Genomic DNA, 19157 nt, shown 5'->3' on the forward strand with positions numbered 1-19157 from the left:
TAAATTGGCATCCAACAAGCTATTTGCTTTAATCTTTTATTAGACAAAGGCTGACTGGTTAGTTCAAGCTTCAACTGCATCCAAAGGACTGAAAATGTTTTAACACAGTGACTGAACTTGATTGAAGTCTCCGTAGTTTGTTGAATCTGTTTCGAGTGACTTATTTTCACAATTCCAGGAATTTTTAAAAGGCACCAAAAAGCATTACAACGCTGAGCTCGAGTCTGTGGACTTCAAAGGAAATGCAGAGGAGGCCAGGGTCCACATCAACAGCTGGGTGGAGAAGCAGACACAAGGTAAGCATAATGTAACTTTAAATGATCTCCACTGTAAATCCTTGGGGATCAGTTGTGTTGTGTTCAGTTGAGACATTATTACCGGATTGTCCACCGTCCACATTATTTTCTGTTTCCAGTTCTTCCAGTCTAATTTCTATTCAGTATTAAGCAGCACTATCTCTGGGTTTTACTGTTTGGTTTCATGCTATTAATAAAACCATCACAGCAGTATGTTGCTGTAAATAGCAGGCCAATTCTTCTATTCTTATTATATTATGTGATGGGTACTTCTACTTTGATCACTTGTGTCTTTAACATATTTTTATTTTTCAGGCCCATTTAGGATTGGCTGCTATTGATTCTATATCTTTATATTATCTTAAGTGCAGCAGGAAATTCATTCATTGTTTTTATAAAAGCGCGATACAAATACAGGCCATTTATAAATCTACCATCTATAATAATAGGATACAAGGACTTTCTATGAGGGTTATAGGACTGTGGTGCCACCTGCTGGAAATGAGACAATCTTAATCCCAGTTGAAAGAAGACATTATTTTTGTAGGAGCCATTTTTGGGTTGATACCTCATGTTGCCGCTAGAGGTAACCTTTTTAAGTTTCTTTTTCTTTCTTTTTTTAAACTTTATTTAATAAACAATGAGTATACAACATACGAACAGATGAAGTATACAAAACAACAGAACATGAACACAAAAAGCCAAGAGTAAAAGAAAAAGGTAACAATTATAAGAATACACATACATGTATTGTTTTGAGAGCCTTTGTGTTGGTGGAGTCTGATATTGATTGTATGTACATTTCCACATCCTTAAAATAATGACAGAAATATGGTGTTTTGTTAGTAAACTTACATTTATGGATAAAAAATGTAGCTAAAAGTATGAACAAATTCATCATAAAAAACATTTCTCATACTTGTTGTAAAGGCTCACCTTCTAGCACATTCACTTCACCAGATGCACCTTGTTTCTTTTCCTCACCTTTGATTGGGTGTGGTTCTTGGCCTTCCTTCCTCCAAAACATGGTCCTCCGAGCCGGAGTAGCGTTAGCGTCATGGATTCACAGCAGCCATTGACTGAAGATTTGAGACGTTCCGGTCGTGATAGTCGACCTCCTGCCTACCTGCAGCAGTATGACGTTCAGTACCCTGGAGCTAGAAGAGCTACATGTGAGACAGAGAGTCAAACAGAATGCCAACATAGTGACAAAGACACACATGGGCTGCAGGATCCTGTCGGAGAGTCAGAAAGACAACCAGAGACATCCCCTGCTCCTTTACCCACCAATCAAGATGAGGTGATGAGGGAACTCCTGATGACAATGAGGGTAAATGGCCTGTATTTATATAGCGCTTTACTAGAGGGAGATTAGGCAATTCATGATTCAGTTATCTCCTCCCCATTCTCGCAGTTCCTCCAGATCTTCAATTCACACTGTCTCTGATGAAAGCAAATCCTCTGTTTGCGGTTTACAAGCCATTCCCCAAACACATCAGCAACATGAGCAGTTCCCAGTGATTGATCCAGCAACATGTCAATCACCCTCTCAGCCCCCCCAGGTTAGCCGTCACTCTGGTGCAGTTCTGGCTGCTAGCCCTCCTTTCCCTAATTCAACAATATTAGATGCTGCAGTTCCTTCAAGTGGTTTGCCTAGACCAGTTTTTCCGACACCAGATGAGACTCCTTTTAATTTCCTGGCCACGCCACTGCAAGGTCCCCACCAGATTTCATGTGTTCAACCTGCTGTTCCTCTAGATGAAGACCCCGCTCAACCTCTCGTCTGCATTCCGGAACCAAGGCAGCACCCTCCTGTAAAGCAGCAACCAGCTACATCTGATGGTTTGCATGCACAAAACCCTTCAGTACCCATTACTGCTAGTTCTAGTCACCCTGTTAGCACTAGAACACATGTGTATAAGCTTGAGGGTCCTTCTTTCCCAGACCTTACCAGAGAAGATGAAATCCAGTATAGGCTGTTACGAATGGCCCTTACTAACCTGCTTGACCCTCATGAGACGGAGCACTTTAAATATCATGTCCTCCTCGATCATCTGAAAGTAGACCAAGCTAAACGATTAGCTCTTGCCTTTTCCTACGCTCCTGACCCATACACTCAAGCCATCAAAGCCCTTGATGAGCGTTATGGGCAACCAAGACAGCTGGCATTGAAAGAGCTAAAGAATATACTGGAACTGCCTCCTATCAGAGCAGGTGATGGTCAGAGCCTTGATAATTTTGCTCTTCGAGTACAGGCTTTAGTTGGGTTGCTTAGCACTATGGGAGAACAAGGACGTGCAGAACTAGATTGTGGCTCCCATGTCGATCGCTTGTTAGAAAAGTTGCCCGCAGAGCATTCCGGTCGCTTCAAACGGCACATTTACAGGGAACAAGGAGATATGATGTATGACTTACCTTTGTTCTCATCCTGGTTGCAAATAGAGTGCAAGTGTCAACCAAGAAAGGACAGTCCTGTTTCATCCTTTAACCAGCCACGACCTGCCCATAAGTACACCTCTCCACTCACAACAATATTACATGGGACAAATGCATCCGATCCTGTACAGGCAGCACAACCCATCATAATGACTAAGGCTAGATGTGCATATTGCTGCTCACCTGAACACCACATTAGCAAGTGCCCTGAGTTCATTAACAAGACAAAGGATGAGAAAATAAACTGGATAAAGAGAAACAAACGGTGCTGGCGTTGTGCTAGAACTCATCAGGCTGCGAAGTGTGATCTGAGGAAAGCATGTGCCACCTGCATGGATAGACATCTACAGATCCTATGTGAGGTGAATCAGAGACCTAGAACTGAAACTAATCCTGTAGTGAGGACACTGTACTTTGATAGACCTAGCGATCGCCCTAGTGTCCTTTTAAAGGTTGTGAAAGTGCTCCTGCGTAATGGCAAAAGAACCCTGGAAACATATGCAATACTTGATGATGGCTCCCAACGTACCATGCTTCTGACATCTGCAGCTAAGCATCTCCAACTAACTGGGAAAGCTGAAAAATTATCACTCAGAACTGTCCATCAAGAAGTTGAAACTATTAAAGGTTCTTCTGTAAGTTTCCAGATTTCTCCCATCGCACATCCAGAGAAAACATACACAATTAATAATGCCTTCGCTACAAGTCACTTAGCACTTTCAGACCACACCTACCCCGTATCCTCTCTTCAACGGAGATACAAGCATCTTCAAGGTATCCCATTAACCTTTACTAACAAAGCAGCTCCACTACTGCTCATAGGCTCTGATCATACCCACCTCATACTCTACCATCAGCAGTACCTATGTCGTCACCGGCAGTGCCACTATCACCAGTTCCACCGCCTGTGGCTGCCATTCCGCCAGTGGTCAGGGCGCTGCCTGCTCCTGCATCACCTGGTCCTGCCTCTGCCAAGCCCCGTACATTGCCCCCAGCACCTGCAAAACTGCCCAACGGTCTGCAGGTCTGGGCCTGCCGCTGCATCCCACGTGGTTGGCATTTGGACCTGCTTTGCCGCCACCGCTGGCTACATGGTCGGCCCCCTGAACTGTCTGGCCTGCATTGTCGACCTCTAGGTCGACCCCCTGAACCTATATTAGACCTGTAGCATGTCTGATTCCTCTGCCCCCGCTTTGTGAAAAAGAGCATCTTTAATCCTTTGAACATATTTCTCAGTAGAAATATGGGGGCGGCTGTTGTAAAGGCTCACCTTCTAGCACATTCACTTCACCAGATGCACCTTGTTTCTTTTCCTCACCTTTGATTGGGTGTGGTTCTTGGCCTTAATTGCACTCACCTGTCACTCGTTATATAAGGACTGCACTCACCTACCCCTCACTCTTTCTTCACTCCCACATGGGGCGGCAGCTGAGGTGAGTTTCTCTTTGAGTCTCCTGAGTTCATGTATCATTTTGAGTTACTTAAATCATACTTTATGTCCTTTTTAGAGAGAGCAGTCCATGTGTGTCTTTCTTTCCTTTACCTGTTATACAATAAAACGACAAAACCTGCAAATGATGACTGCTTTTTCTTATTCTAACCGGATGAGCCCATGATGCTGATTGCTTCAGCCCTGAACCTTCCTTCCTTCAAAACAATACTTCTTGGGGAACTTAAACAAACAGAATAAAACAATTTCCCATCGTAAAGAAAACTCCCTTAAAATATGGACAATAACAAACCTGCTAAATTCCTTCCAGAATCTCTGTGTAAAAGAACAGTACCAAAAAAGATGCGTCACAGTTTCTGGATGATCCCCACAGAAAGTACAATTAGTATTTATGTCCCTTTTACATTTGACCATGTAGTGACTGGCTGGATAACATTTATGTAGAATTTTAAATGAGACTTCTTTCACCTTATTTACAATCAAATATTTATGGGGGACCATCCAGACTGTCTTCCACTTGATATCTGGAACATATCGGTTCCAATAAGATGTTATATATGGGAGAGAGACGATATCTTCTTGGAATAAACTACGTATTCTCTTATTGCTGTTACCAAGTTCCTGTGAAAAGCAGATTTTTCCTATTGGTGACTCAGCTGGATCAGGGAGAGTGACTGAGGCAGATATTGAGCTGTCAGTGTTTTTATATAACATTAAAGTCCCTGAGGGTGTGGCACCAAGCACCACTGAGGATTCCACCTTTTTAAGTTCCTGTATGGTAGGTTTATGTAAGGTATTTAAGGTGGACGCACGTAATCAGCGTCAGGTGTGTTGTTAATCATAAAAAGGCAAAACGTTTGTGACCGCTGCGCTTTTATCTTAAAATGTTTGGAACAAAGACCAAAAAGGACAAGATAAGTACTGCTGGAGTTATTGGACTGTTTAATTAATTCATGCATACCAGAAGCATCGCGTCACCCCCGCTAACAACCACCTCAGTGGCTTCACGCCTACGCTTGAATTTTTGTTTTTTGTTCCCTGTTATACTGATCATAAAGCTTTTTCCCCCTTTTTTAAAAATAAAAACCATCTTGCTGTTGCCCTGTTTTCTGATTTTATAGCTGAAGATGTTGTACAGTAACTAACCCTAACCCCTAAATTTTAAATAGTTTAAAAGCATGTAGAAGAGGATATTTAGGCAAGTCCATTTCTCCTTTTGTTATCAAGAAGCACGGACAAAAAGGAAAAATAACCCTGAATCATTGGTCATTGGTCCCCACCAATGCCAAAACGAAATCTACGCCCACTGTCTCTTCCATTGCCGTTTCACTCCAAACGTAACAAATGTCCAACTCAGACAGTGTTCTCAATTTGCATTCACACACAGTGAAGTTGCAGCTTGTTGGAAATGCATCTCCATCCATCCAGTCATGATGATGGTGTTTTCTCCTTGCTGATGCCTTTTGCACATACTGCTGTTGCTGCTGGACCCCTCGCTGCTCAGGATACTGCTGTTGTCTCTTGACCTGCCATGTTGTTGCTTTTGGATCTGCATTTCTCGACAGTCAAGTGGAGGGTGCGTCTGTCCTCTCAGTAAGTGAGTGAGACAGTAGACAGTGGTGAGGAGGGCTGTGTGAAAGCAAAAACACATAAATATGCCTGACACCCGTAAACGAAGCAGCATCTGGCTGCAGTTTAAAGACTCTTTTGTTTGTCTTGGTCTCGTCTCGTCTCGACTTCGTCTCATCTTGGTCTTGGTCTCGTCTCGACTTGGTCTCGACTTGTTCTTAGTCTTGTCTTGGTCTCGATACCCTCTGGTCTTGGTCTTGGTTTTGGCAGTCTTGACTGCAAGTCTAGTTGCACCAGTGGTGCCATGAGCAGTATCTATCTGCTGCTCATCAGCTGCTATGCCGTGGTTATTGTCACAATGTGGTGTATTTGGATCACTCGATCCTAAGTGGATATGGATATGATCCAGGATTGGATGTTTTGTATAAAATTTGAAAGGAACAATTGTTCCTTTCCCCTTTGCTGTGTACTCTGCTGATGCTGTTTTCAAAACCTACCACACTCATGTACAGTATCAGTGTCACACTGAGATATTTCAAAGATAATAATAATACATTTTATTTGAAAGCGCCTTTCAAAACACTCAAGGTCACTGTACACATTAGAATAAAAAGCAACATAAAAACAAGCAGTTTACACAATCGTAAAAGCATAAGACATAAACTAATTTAAAAGAGCAGAGTGGAGAGGTTATGTGGGATAAGCTATTTTGAACAAGTGAGTTTTGAGTTGGGACTTAAAGAGAGAGAAGGAAGAGATATTTCTTAAATCAGGAGGTAGGGGATTCCAGAGTCGTGGAGCAGAGCAGCTGAAAGCCCTGCTCCCCATGGTGGCAAGACGGGGGGAGGGGACGGAGAGTGAAAGGGAAGAAGTAGATCTGAGACAACGAGATGGGGCGGTGATCTTAACCAGATCAGAAAGATATGGAGGGCAGAGATGATGAATAGCCTTAAATGTGTACAAGAGTATTTTGAAATTGATACGATATTTGACCGGGAGCCAGTGAAGCTGCTGCAGAACAGGAGTAATGTGGTGGATAGAAGGGGTCCTGGTGATGATACGGGCAGCAGAGTTCTGGACGCGTTGAAGCTTGTGGATGGATTTTTGAGTATAAAAATAACCTGAATAAATACAAATAAAGGGAAAGAGCTGTCCAGACCTCTGTCTCTGACCATCTGTGTTAACACTTGAAATCGGAAACATGTAAATGTAACAAACATGTTAAAACATAAGAAATCAGGAAGGGGCAAAAAAAGCATTTTGCTAAAAAAAGATTTAGAGCAGAAGTTTTTAAAATGAAGATATATTGCATTTATTTACAATTAAAAACACACAGAGCAGAAAGTGTGTTACTGTTTTACATCCACAGACACACAAGAAAAGAAGCCGGCAACGTGAGGTCAAGTTATGGCAATTTTATTTGTGTATTTCAGTACATGTATTCAGAATAGGGTTTTTAAAAACAAACAAACGTCCCAAGTCAAGTTTGGGGGGATTTTTGTGAAAGAAAGGTTGAGAGAGGGGGAAGGAGGAAGAAACTATTGCTCTCCTTAAACTTGATGCTGCTGGGTCAGTTTTTTCTCAGCAGTCTGCTCCAGAATCCACTCCTGTCCTCGGCTTTCTTTTCTTTTTCTTTTGCCTTCAGCTCTTTTAAGGTTTTGTTTAGCTGCTCCTCGGCGTCTTTAAATGCTTCTTTCAGCTGCTGTTTGGCCAGTTTGACTTTCTGTTTCAGGAGCTCTTTAGCTTCCTTTTTGTGCTTTTGCATTTCTTTAAGTGCATCTTTGCAGCCTTTCTTGGTCACCTCAGAGGCTGTCGTTTCTTTCTTGAATACCTTCAACTCAATTTTCTCTTCTGCAAGTTCTTCTTGCACTTTCATCAGTTTCTTCTTCAGAGTTTCACTTTCCTGTTTTGCCTCCCATTTTCCATGTGTCTCTTTTTCTATTTCTTCCTCTGTTTCCAGCAACTTCTTCCTCATGTTTTGAGTGAAACTCTTTGTATTTTCCATTTCTTTCTTTGCTTCCTGTATTTTAAATTTCTCTTCCTCCAACACTTTTTGAGCTTCCAACAATTCTTTCTTCATATTTTCAATCTCATTTTCTGCCTCATGTTTACGTTTTTTCTCCTCTTCAAGTTGTTGCTTTACATGCAGTAATTCCTTCCTGAGTATTTCAGCTTCAGCCGTTACATTTTCAGCTTCTTGTGCTGCCAACTGCATTTTCCTTTTCTCCCCTTCAAAAGCTTCCTGCACCTCCTGTAATTCCTGCATCACATTTTCTGCCTCCTTCTTTGCAGTTTGATATTTATTTTTAGCTTCTTGTGCTGTGCTTTTCTCTTCCTGCAATGCTTTTTGAGCTTCCAACAGTTCTTTCTTGATGTTTTCATTCTCATTTTCTGCTTGTTGTTTTCCCATCTTCTCTCCTTTAAGCTTTAGACCCACATGCAGTAATTCCTTCAATACTACTTTGGTTTCAAACTTTGAATTTTTAGCTTCTTCTCTTGATTCTTCTGCCACTTCTTTTAATTTGACATTTTCAGCCTGTATTATTTGAAATTCTTCTCGTAGTTTAATCAGCTCAGACTGTTCTGTACTGTATGGTGACGCACTCACCAATCCTCTTCTCGATCTCCCTTGATTCATTTTGGCCTTTTAAACAAAGGAACCAAAGTTTTGTAGAGAAGTGAAGTTTTCGATGTGTTTTTTTTCTTCAACCGTCGTCTGTCCTGCACAGAGATGCTGCTGTAGATGTGTCTCTAGCTGTGTCTGGATAAAATGAAAAATGCTGTAACTAAGTGCTTGTGTTGCACAGTTCTACAAAACATTCCATTCCATGCATGCTCCGCCCACATGGTCAGGAATGTCAGGTGCTGCATCACCAAATGCTGCTCCCGTTGCCTAGCAATAACAGCTGTTTACTTTTTGGGGTCTGGTTCATTATTTAATAAAGAAAACATGTCCAAGTATTGCAACCATGGTGCTGAGGCTCAGTGCATATTCTAGCCTGCTGTGTGGGTGGGCAGCTAGAAATCACTGGTGGGCAACATGAGAGAGGAGAAAACTGGAGCAGCCAAGCAGGGAGCTGCAGGTTGCTGGTTTGAGTCTCTGTTCAGATGCTGGTGTCTCCTCTCTCTGAGATGTTTGCAAACAGTCCCAGATAAAACAATAAGGATAATAAACAAACACGTGACTAAACTAACATTTATGACACTGATATGTTTCATGTGATGGCCTCTATACAGCAGTCACTGCAAGCATCCACATCAGCACACTTACTTTTCTTTAAGCAGGCGTGCTGGGGTCCTCCTAAGGAAAGTTTGAGAACTTCATTTCCTTCATGCTGGTGAACTTTTTACCAAATTTTTTCATCAAAGCTTCTCCATCACTGACAGCGATTGTTTGGATCTTCACACTCATCTCCATGAACCCTAAAAAATGAGTTTCACTTTGCTCATATAATGCCAGGAGTGTCTCCATATTCCACAAAAGTCTATGCAAACATGTAACAGTATCCCATATTCATAAAAATATTATTGATATTATAACAAAAGCTGTCTCCACCACAATTGTCCCAAGTGCTTTTTTTAAAACAGGATTTTAAACCAGAGGATTTCCCTAAAGCTTAATTTTTTTAATATTTTGTAGACAACAGAATCATTTCAGAAAAACTCAAAATGACTGGTGTCAATATTATTTGCCCCACAAAAAAGGTCAAATATAAAAAAATATTGCAAATATTGCACAGTGAAAAGGCACTACGGCTCAGTTGTTCCCACTCGCCTTTTGTCCTCCTGTTTCCCCTCCCTCTCCCCTCCAACGAGGAGTTAAACAGTTTGATGGCGTGTGGGACAAAGGAGTTTAAGCCTGTTGGTTCTTGACTTTGAGAGAAGCAACCTGTCGCTGAATAGGCTCCTCTGATTATTTACGAGCATGTGCAGAGGATGCCCAGCATTTTCCATAATGTCCAGCAGTTTCTTTAATGTCCTTTTCTCTCCCACTATCACCAAAGTGTCCAGCTTCATGCCGACCACAGAGCTAGCCTTCCCGATTCGTTTTTCCAGTCTGGATGAGTCCTTTGCTGTGCTGCTCCCCCAGCTGTTTCTGGTTCTGTTTTGGTTAAGTCCTAAGTAGTCCTGATTTTGAACTGTTGTAGTCCTGTTTTGAGGGGAGAGATGATGAATAGCCTTAGATTACTTACTGGATCCACCCCAGATGAGCTGCTTTTGCAGTTCCAGGAAACCTGTACTCAGACCCTAAACCCTGTGAACCCATTAAAAACCAGGCGCCCAAAACGTGTTCCACAGCCCTGGTTAAATGAATCCACCCAAGCAGTCAGGCGTCAGTGTAGGAGAGCAGAGTGAAAGTGGAAGAAAGACAAATTGCAGGTTTCTTTTGAAATGTTAAAAGAATGTTTCTCAGGTCATTGTGTTAAATTGTCATAATCGCCGTGTTCTCTTTAAGACTATCAGCTCTACTCTAGACAACCCTGAAAGCCTCTGCTGACACATGTCATCAGTTCCTTTCTTTCTTTGTAAACAAGGTCGAGTCTGTCAGGTCAGCAATAGTACTTCCTACAGATGACCCATCAGTGTTTATTCCATGACTGTAAACATGTTTCCATTTGTCACGTCAGTCTTTACTCTGAAATACAGGAAATGACATCATGGCTCAAAATCTTTGTCGTTCAAACAATTCTTTATTTAACTTTTTTTTTAAAAACTTTATTTAAGAAGTTAAACAAAAAGAACTTTAACAAAATACATTCAATAAAAACTTGAACAACAGGAAACTGATTTTTCATCCAACCACTGGGGAAAAAAAAAAAGGTAACGACTGAACACAAACAGAAGAACAATTTATAAAGATTAACATTGAACTATAGGAACAGTTTGATTCATAGCCTCATTAGAACTTTAACTTAAACTTAAGGAGAGCCGACCTGAGCTCTGTGGAGCCTGATCTCCAGGGTTTTAAGTTGGACTCTGAAACCAGAGGATGTTTCTCTCTCTTCAGATTCACTCTGATCCTGTGATGGGAACGGTTTCAGCCCTGCGTGATCGCGCTGATGTTTGCACAGAGCAGATAATGAAGTGAATGTTTTGGCACAGTGGTAACAGTGAAACAGTTTATTAGTAACGTGGGATCGTTTGTGTGCAGAGTATGAACTGAGATTACTGAAGCTCTTGTCACACTGCTCACAGCTGTAGTTTCCTTCCATGTGTGTACGTTCATGCTCGTTACGATGACCTGAATGTGAGAAGCTTTTGTCACAGTGTCTGCACTTGTATGGTTTCTCTCTTGTGTGGACTCGTTTGTGTGTTTTAAGCTGACCTGCAGTGGTGAAGGATGACCCACACTGATCACACCAGTACACATCTTCTCCGGAGTGAATGCGTACGTGTATATTTCGGCTCCATACCCGGCTGAAGGTTTTTCCACAGATGTCACAGCTGTATGCCTTAATTCCAGAGTGGGTAACTAGATGACTCTGTAAGTTGCTACTTTGAGTAAAAGCTTTGCCACACTGATCACAGCTGTAAGCTTTAACTTCACTGTGGACGACTTGGTGTCTTTTTAGGACATTCTTCCAGGAAAACGACTTTCCACACAAGTCACAGCTGAACGGTCTCTCTCCAGTGTGGATGAGCTGATGTTGTTTTAGTTTAAACTTCCAGGTAAAATCCTTCCCACACTCGTCACAGGTGTTTTTTTTCTCTTTCTTCTGTGAGGTTTGTCGGCCTCCTGAGAGCGCTGACTTCTCGGTCCACGTTGGTCCTGCAGTGACAGAGATACAGAGGCAGTGAGTGAAATGCAGTCATTAAACAAACTGAAGCTTCAAACTCCCTCCATTAACACTAGTTTTAAACCTGAAGGTGGAGTGTGGCACCAAACACCTTAAAGGTCTCTTATCCCCACCTACTGGTAGTAGTAACACATTACATCCAACCTGCTGTTAAAGATAATTAATCATTGTTCAAACACTCTAAAATCATGCCCATCTCTCCTGCTTGTACACAAATATTAATGCTAACACACTCATAGTAATAAATGTTTACCAGGTCTGTACTTTTTTATATTTCCTGTTTGTTTCCTATTATATATTTCTATAATTGTCTAATTTATTCGATAATAATAAATCAAATGTAACAGTTACTAGCTTGGTTCAGTGAAGGATGATGTCAGAGTCTGACTGTAACCTGACGTTTTTTTTACTTTTACTCGCTACATTAAAAAAAAAATCTGTATTTTCTACTCCTTACATTTTCAACACAGGCTTGTTACTTTTGGTTTAAGTCATTTGAGGGGAGTTATTTCATCACTGCGGGCATCAAAGATCAAATTGATTTGAGCCTAAACAGTAACACATGAAATCCAATCCTGCATCATACACCAGGCTGTGTGGTAAAGTCCTATAAATGGAGCATGTAACGATCACGGTAACACAAACCGTAAATCTTATCTGAGTTTAAAGGTTTAAATCACCGTCAATTTCATCCTTCTATGATTCAGAGTTTGGCGACATCCTTATCATACAGAGTTCCGTTGGCTGAGTTGGGGAAAAGTTCTCAATAGAGTTTTTGAGCTCAGCAAGGAAATCTGTCAGTTCATGGTGTGAGATTATTATATTATCTTATGCCACGTTATACCCCTAATTAAAGATAGTGAAATTATTATGTAGTTTTAGTTTGCATTATTCTCCTGACTTTGAAGAAGGTGACAACTATTACAGTTATTAAACTGATTTGTATTACATTAGACTGCTGATTTATTGTGAATGAGTGATATTGTTTTGATGCATTATACTGCTGAGGTATAAGAAATACTGTTTTCAGAGAGTCATGGCCTTATTTGTCTGATTAGAAGAGAACAGAGCATACCGGAGAGGTTTTCTGCCCCATCTCATCAGGAGGAGATAAAACAGGGAGCCAAGGCCGTCACTTAGGCGCCGTAAGAGAGAAAGAATGTGAATGTTTAGGTTTTATGACTAGGTGGAGGGGGGCTGAAGCTATAAGAATGTGAGAAACACTCAGACGCTTCGAGATCAGGCGGACACCCTCCCGCGCTCATCTCCCCTCCGGATGGTTTATGCTCAAAAGTGTTGAATTGTATGGAATAAAAGATTGTTGATTGAGCATTTATACACCGAGTATTGTCCTCCCTTCAGCCCAAAGATCAAAAGAATTGGGAGATTTAACAATGGACATGGCATGTATGATGCAGTGAAGGCATTTCAAGTGAAGCTGTCACAAATGCACCAGTGCAACCTGTCTCACTTTCCCTGTTGCCAAGTAATGTTGAACCAAGTCGGCGCACTTTGCTGATAAACTGAGTGCACTGAGTTCGCGGCGCTTTGGTGACTGTGAATCACAAAAAGAGAATTTCAAGCTTCTTCTTTACGTGGAAACTGCACCTGTGCAGATTCAGATGGAGCTGCAGTGTAATGGTACACTCAAGGCAAAGTACGACACTGAATGGCCTGCACAGTTTATTAGTTCCATTCCTGCAGCAATGGCCCAGCTCAGTCTACATGCAGCTATGTATGACTATATGCTCATGCCACTGTGTTGATTGCAGGTGGGTGCATGCTCCATGTTGCAGGGTTTTTCTTCAGGTACTCTTTTTTTTTTTTTTTTTTTTTTTTTTTTTTTGTCCGCCATGATCTAAACACATGCACCTCATTGGAAGCTCTAAATAACCCACCTAAATTGGTTCTTAATTTAAAATTAAAAGTGATCATCTGAAAATTAGACGAAAGCTTATTTGTGACAATCTAAGAAACATGTAATTGAAGCTGCTCCTCTTTGCTGTGGGCAGGTTTGAGAGCTGCCACCTGGGCTTCGCTGGAGGGCAGCAGGAGCAGCCTCAGCACCTCACTCCTCCTCCGCCTGCAAGCACACCTCTGCTGTGACCTGGAAAATGCCTAAGGAAGCTTTTCCCTTTTCACTTTGGGTGTAAGCGGTCCTGGGTTCAAATCCCTGATGAGCCTGTTTGGTTTTTGGGGCTTTGCTGTTGAACTGTTCATGCAAGTCCTGGGAAACTGTAATTTGCTATTTTCAGATGTCATAAAAACTCCCTCAAAAGCCTTCAGCTGATCCAAAATGCTGGAGCGAGAGTACTGGCAGGGCCTAGAAAGAGAGAGCATAACGTTCAAGACTGAAGATTTTTTATTTGTCACATGCATAGTCATTAAATTACAAAACAAACAGTGAAATGTCTCCTGAACTGCTCCTTTGACTGTACAAAAAAAGACATTATATACAATAAGTAAATAGATTTTAAAAGTCTGGAAATTTTAAATCAAAAATCTGAAAATGTACTTTGTGCAAATGGAGTGTTAAAGTGTCTTGTGCCATATTAGCACAGCAACGTATTGACAGAGCTGTGCAAGTAAACAAGTGACCAGAGTAATATAAACAGAGTAATTCAACTGAGTGACCAGAGAAGTGTAAACAGTAATGCGACCAGGGTAGTGTGAACAGATTGATATAAGGTCCTGTTTCAGTCACTTATTGATGCTATGAGGGGAGTGGGGGCGTGTTCTGGTTTAGGACTCGTACGGCCTGAGGAGAGAAGCTCCTCCTCGAGTGTCTGTTTTGGCCCCGATGGTGTGGAACCTTCTGCCTGATTGCAGAAGTCGAAACATTTTGTTACTGGGATGGGACCAGTCCTTTAATATCTGAGATGCTCTGGACCAACATCTCCTGGTGTAAATGTCCTGTAGGGAAGTTATATTTGTGGATCATACTGTATTTGCATTTGTAACGCAGCAGCGTTCTGACGCACGGATCACTCTGCTTCTCAATCCTGGACACAGTTATTCCCACACCAGGAAGTGATGTTCTGTGTGAGGATGCTCTCCACAGCGCCTGAATAGAAAGTTCTGAGGACCACTGGAAAAACCTGCTAACTTCCTGAGTTGTCGGAGACGGTACAGGCGCTTGCCTAGCCTTTTTGGACTGGACGTGAATGTGAGCAGACCATTTCAGGAATGAGGAGATGTGAACACTGAGAAAGACAATGAAGCAGAAACTGCTAAGAGTGGGATTCAAACCCACACCTCCAGGGGAGAGTGAGCACTAAACACAGCACCTTAGACCACTCAGCCATCCTGAAACAGATCGAGCTGAACTGATTTTCTGATAAATCCAGAATCCAGTTTAAAATCCTTCCCTTCACATAAAAAGTCTTGAATGAACCTTTGGTCTAACTGCTCTTCACACCTGACTGGTAACAAGATGGCGCTGCTGTGTGTGGTTGCTCGTCTGTCACTCTGAAGTTTGTTTCTGTTTCTATTATTTCTGACCTGTTTCATTCACCAAACAAAGTCTCTGCTGAGGTATAATCGCCAGACATGATGATCACCTTTTATTGAAAAGGTCGGCACCACCAGGCCTCTTATCACAGCTCCTGACTCTGACCCCTCTGTCTCTGTGTTACTGTCTTGATTAAGGAATACACCTGTTTACTCGGGGATGTGCCAACTTGCACTACGGTGCTAGAGCATGATATTGATGTCCAGGGAGCTAAACCTATTAAGCAGCATCCTTATCGAGCCAGCCCCCATAAGCGCTTGCTCATGAAACAGGAGGCTGACTATCTGCTGCAACATGGCTTAGCGAAGCCCAGTCAAAGCCCCTGGAGCTCGCCTTGTATAGTGGAATCTAAGCCAGATGGCTCGCCCCGTTTTATTACAGACTTCCGGAAGGTGAACTCTGTGACTGTGGCTGACTCACATCCTCTCCCAAGAGTTGAGGCTTGTGTGGACAGTATTGGACTGCTCAGTATGTCACTAAATTAGATCTTCTTAATGGTTACTGGCAGGTCCCTTTAACTGAACGTGCCTCTAACATCTCTGCCTTTGTTACACCTGATGATTTTCTACAATACGCAGTCATGGCTTTCAGCATGTGTAACGCTCCTGCCACCTTCCAGAGGCTGGTAAATAAAGTCCTCCGTGGCCTGTCCAACTGCAGTGCCTACGTAGATGATCTAGTAATTTATACTGAAACATGGCAAGATCATTTGGAAACGTTACACCAGGTATTTCACCGTTTGGCTCAAGCTACTCTAACTCTCAACTTAGCTAAGTGTGAGTTTGCCAAAGCTATAGTGATGTACTTAGGCAGGGAGGTGGGACGTGGACAGGTCCGGCCCATAGATGCCAAAGTGGCAGTGATTAAAGAGTTTCCCACACCTACCACCAGGCATGAGTTGCGTAGGTTTCTAGGGACGGTGGGCTACTACAGAAACCTTTGTAAAAATTTCTCCTCAGTAGTCAAGCCATTGACTGACCTACTCAGCCCAAAAGTTGAGTTTATATGGTCAAGTGAGTGTCAAGATGCTTTTGAGAGTGCGAAAGTCCTCCTCTGCCACACTCCTGTGTTAGCTGCACCTGATTTGACACGACCATTCAAACTGGAGGTTGATGCCAGTGCTGTCGGGGCTGGGGCAGTGCTGTTGCAAGAAGACTTGCAGGGTTTGAACCACCCCGTTTGTTACTTTTCCCGCAAGTTCAATAAAAATCAGTTAAACTACTCCACCATTGAAAAGGAGACCCTGACTTTGTTGTTGGCTCTTCAGCACTTTCACGTATACCTGGGGTCCAGCATGTTACCTCTTGTTGTGTACACCGACCACAACCCACTTGTGTTCCTTACTCGCATGTTTAATCATAACCAGCGCCTTATGCGCTGGGCTCTGTTGTTGCAGGAATACAACTTAAGTATTCACCATAAGAAGGGGTCTGAAAATGTTTTAGCTGATGGTCTGTCCCGCTTGTAAACATGTTTTGCTGTGTTTGTTCTTTGTTTTTGTTCACACTCTTTAATGTCTGCTTCTGCCCAACATAGGTGGTACTTTAAGGGGAGGGGTGGCCCCGCCTTCCTCTATGGAAATCAAAGTGTTCCAGGACTCACGGGGGATTGGCTGGCCCGGACCTATGCCCGCCCCACCTTCATTCAGGTCAGAGCGTGCCAGACCACTCACACCATTGGCTGCTGAGGGAGCCTTGAGTACGACAGACCAATGACACAGCTGCCTGCAATCACCTGAGAAGATAAAAGGCTGAGGATTCTTCATTCGTGGAGGGACTTGTTGATTTGAACAGACTGTGGAGACGGTCCCTCCTGCCTTTGCACTGCTGCCATGTGAGCCTTTGTTTTGAGTTGCCTCCTGTGAGATGTTTAGATGAGTAGTGTTCTACTGGTGTTACTGGAGTTGTTATGTTTGTTTAAAATCACTCTATTGCCTAGTGAGTTGTTTCACTAACGGTTTTCAGTTGTGTTAATAAACCTTATGTTTTTCTTTTTATCTAACCCCCTAGTCTCTGGGCTCGTTTATGTTACGTCCGCTGTCGCCTAGCAGAGCCGGGTCGTAACACAGAGCATAAACTAACACGTCACTTGGAGATAACTGTAGATTTTTCCTTCATGGTTTCAAATGTAAGCTGGCTGATTTGGTTCATTTTTGTTTTTTTGTTTTAAACTGAGCAAACCTGGTCTTCTCCTGAGGACTGCTGCAGGTATCATGCGAGCATGTTAATTTATTAAAAAAACCAACAGCAAAAACCCCCAAAATAGAATGAAACTCATTTCAGGAGACAAATAGCACTGATAGAGACATTTTTTTTGTACAGATTGGCAAACGGAAAGTTTCTAAAGAGTCGTGCACACACAAGTAGACTACTACAACATGCTACTTAGTTAGGAGAGTTTGAGAATGACAACTAAGCGGAACAAGATTAGACCCAAACATTGTCATCGAAACAAAAACACAAAAAGCTGAGGGGAGGGAATAGAGAGGAGGAAAGCTGAGCTGGCAGCGGGGTTGCTGGAGGAAGGCTGCGCCGCCTCGCCAGCTTAGATCTGCAGGGAGATTTTTACGTTGTGAGAAGAAGGGAATGTTTTTGAAGGGTGCAGAAGCTGCACGTTTGACTGTGGTGTGAGAGGAGCGTGTGTGTCTGTGTGTGTGTACCTTATCGTTCCTACTCGCAGAGGATTAAAAGCGTACAGCCAGTCGTTCATGTCGTTCTCGTTGGTGGCCTGCAGGAGGATGCCTCCATGTTTTGTGCACACTGCAAATGTGTTGGGCGTCTGAAAAGAAAACATCACATTATATTCATGTTCATTCAAATGATAAATCCCAGTCCATTTGCTATTTCATCAATCAACGTGCACCAAAACAATTTGAATGAATTCTCATTAAAAGACAAACGTGTTACATCCAGCCTTTCTCTATCCTGCCTCAAACCTTAAGCATGGCCTGCTGGTCTTCGCTGTATTCCACCTGAGCTGTGGAGAGAGTGGGGACGCCTCGCTCCACGGGGTCCTGGTCGCTGTTGTAGATGAAGTCGTAGGGCCGGCGAACAACCACAAAATGCTTCCCCCATGAGTTAGAGCGAGGCTCCACGAAGCTTAGAAAACCCTTCTTGGACACAACAGATCTGAAAAGAAGAGATTTTATTCATTTATTTTTTAAGAGAGCGCTTGTTTTTCTGAGGAAGAAGCAGAGTTGGTTTGTTTCCAGCTGAAATCATCCAGGCTCAGGAATTTGAATCGATCCACATCATTTCTGCTTGAACTAGAGAACATGAGTGTCGACTTACATTTGGTCTGTGAGACACATGTCATAGTGACAGTATTTGGGTTAATATGGCATTACTCACCCTGGTCGCATTTCTTCAATATCAGGCACCAAGTTCAGGAACTCGTTCTTTGCAGCCCGCGCAAGGTAGGAGGTCTCCAGAGTGGGAACCATCGGGAAGTTTTCACAGTCTGAGCAGGAGGGACTGGAGGCACGTGAGCTGTTCTCAGGGGTCCTTTAACACAAATCACACCAAGTTAGAATCAAATAGATAACCTGTCAATAACCGTTTGCAGATCGAGGTCAATGTTCCTAAAAATATGTTTACTTCTGGCCCATGGAGCCACAGCGCGAGTCCGAGAGAGAGGGGGAGGTAGAGGAAGGGGTGAGGGTGGCACTGCTGAAGCTCGTCACGGATGGATCACGTCCGATCGGTGAGATGAGAGAAAGCTGAAGTGAAACAACAGCAGGATGAGGTAGACGTCAATATAGGAACTCCCTGATGTGACACAGAAAGGCTATTTTTTAATTTCTTTGTAGTATTTCTCACCTTGCAGTCACTGATGCTGTTCACCAGCTGCTTGTATTCAGTATTGAAGGTGTGTGTCAGAAGGCGCAGGCACTACAACACAACAGGAACAAGACCGAGCAGAGAAGGAAGAAGGCAGCAACAAGAACGCCCACTAAGCCCACGTTTTTCTCACCTTGGTGGCCAGCTCCTTCTCACGCTTTCAAAGGTGGTGCTGGAGATCTGCGAGGAGACGGAGGTGGACGTGGACAGAGTGCTGGAGCTCACGCTGGGGGACAGAGACTCACTCAGGGACTTGGT

The 19157-nt window shown here is 42.8% G+C and overlaps 1 protein-coding gene across 1 annotated transcript; it reads right to left on the reverse strand.

Annotated features, from left to right (window-relative positions):
* Positions 1-13667: 13667 nt before the first annotated feature.
* LOC146646195 (kinesin-like protein KIF1B) lies at positions 13668-19157 on the reverse strand. Its single transcript, XM_085392165.1, has 6 exons — positions 18879-19157; positions 18657-18778; positions 18411-18563; positions 17996-18188; positions 17720-17838; positions 13668-13872 (listed from the first exon to the last, which is right to left on the reverse strand). The coding sequence occupies exons 2-6, from the start codon at positions 18665-18667 to the stop codon at positions 13668-13670; spliced, it is 681 nt and encodes a 226-aa protein (XP_085248291.1). The 5' UTR covers positions 18668-18778; positions 18879-19157.

The sequence above is a fragment of the Rhamphochromis longiceps genome, linkage group LG19 (genome assembly GCF_057381845.1).
Source record: "Rhamphochromis longiceps isolate RC_006_pf linkage group LG19, R_longiceps_female_GT1.1, whole genome shotgun sequence".
In the NCBI taxonomy this organism is placed as follows: domain Eukaryota; kingdom Metazoa; phylum Chordata; class Actinopteri; order Cichliformes; family Cichlidae; genus Rhamphochromis; species Rhamphochromis longiceps.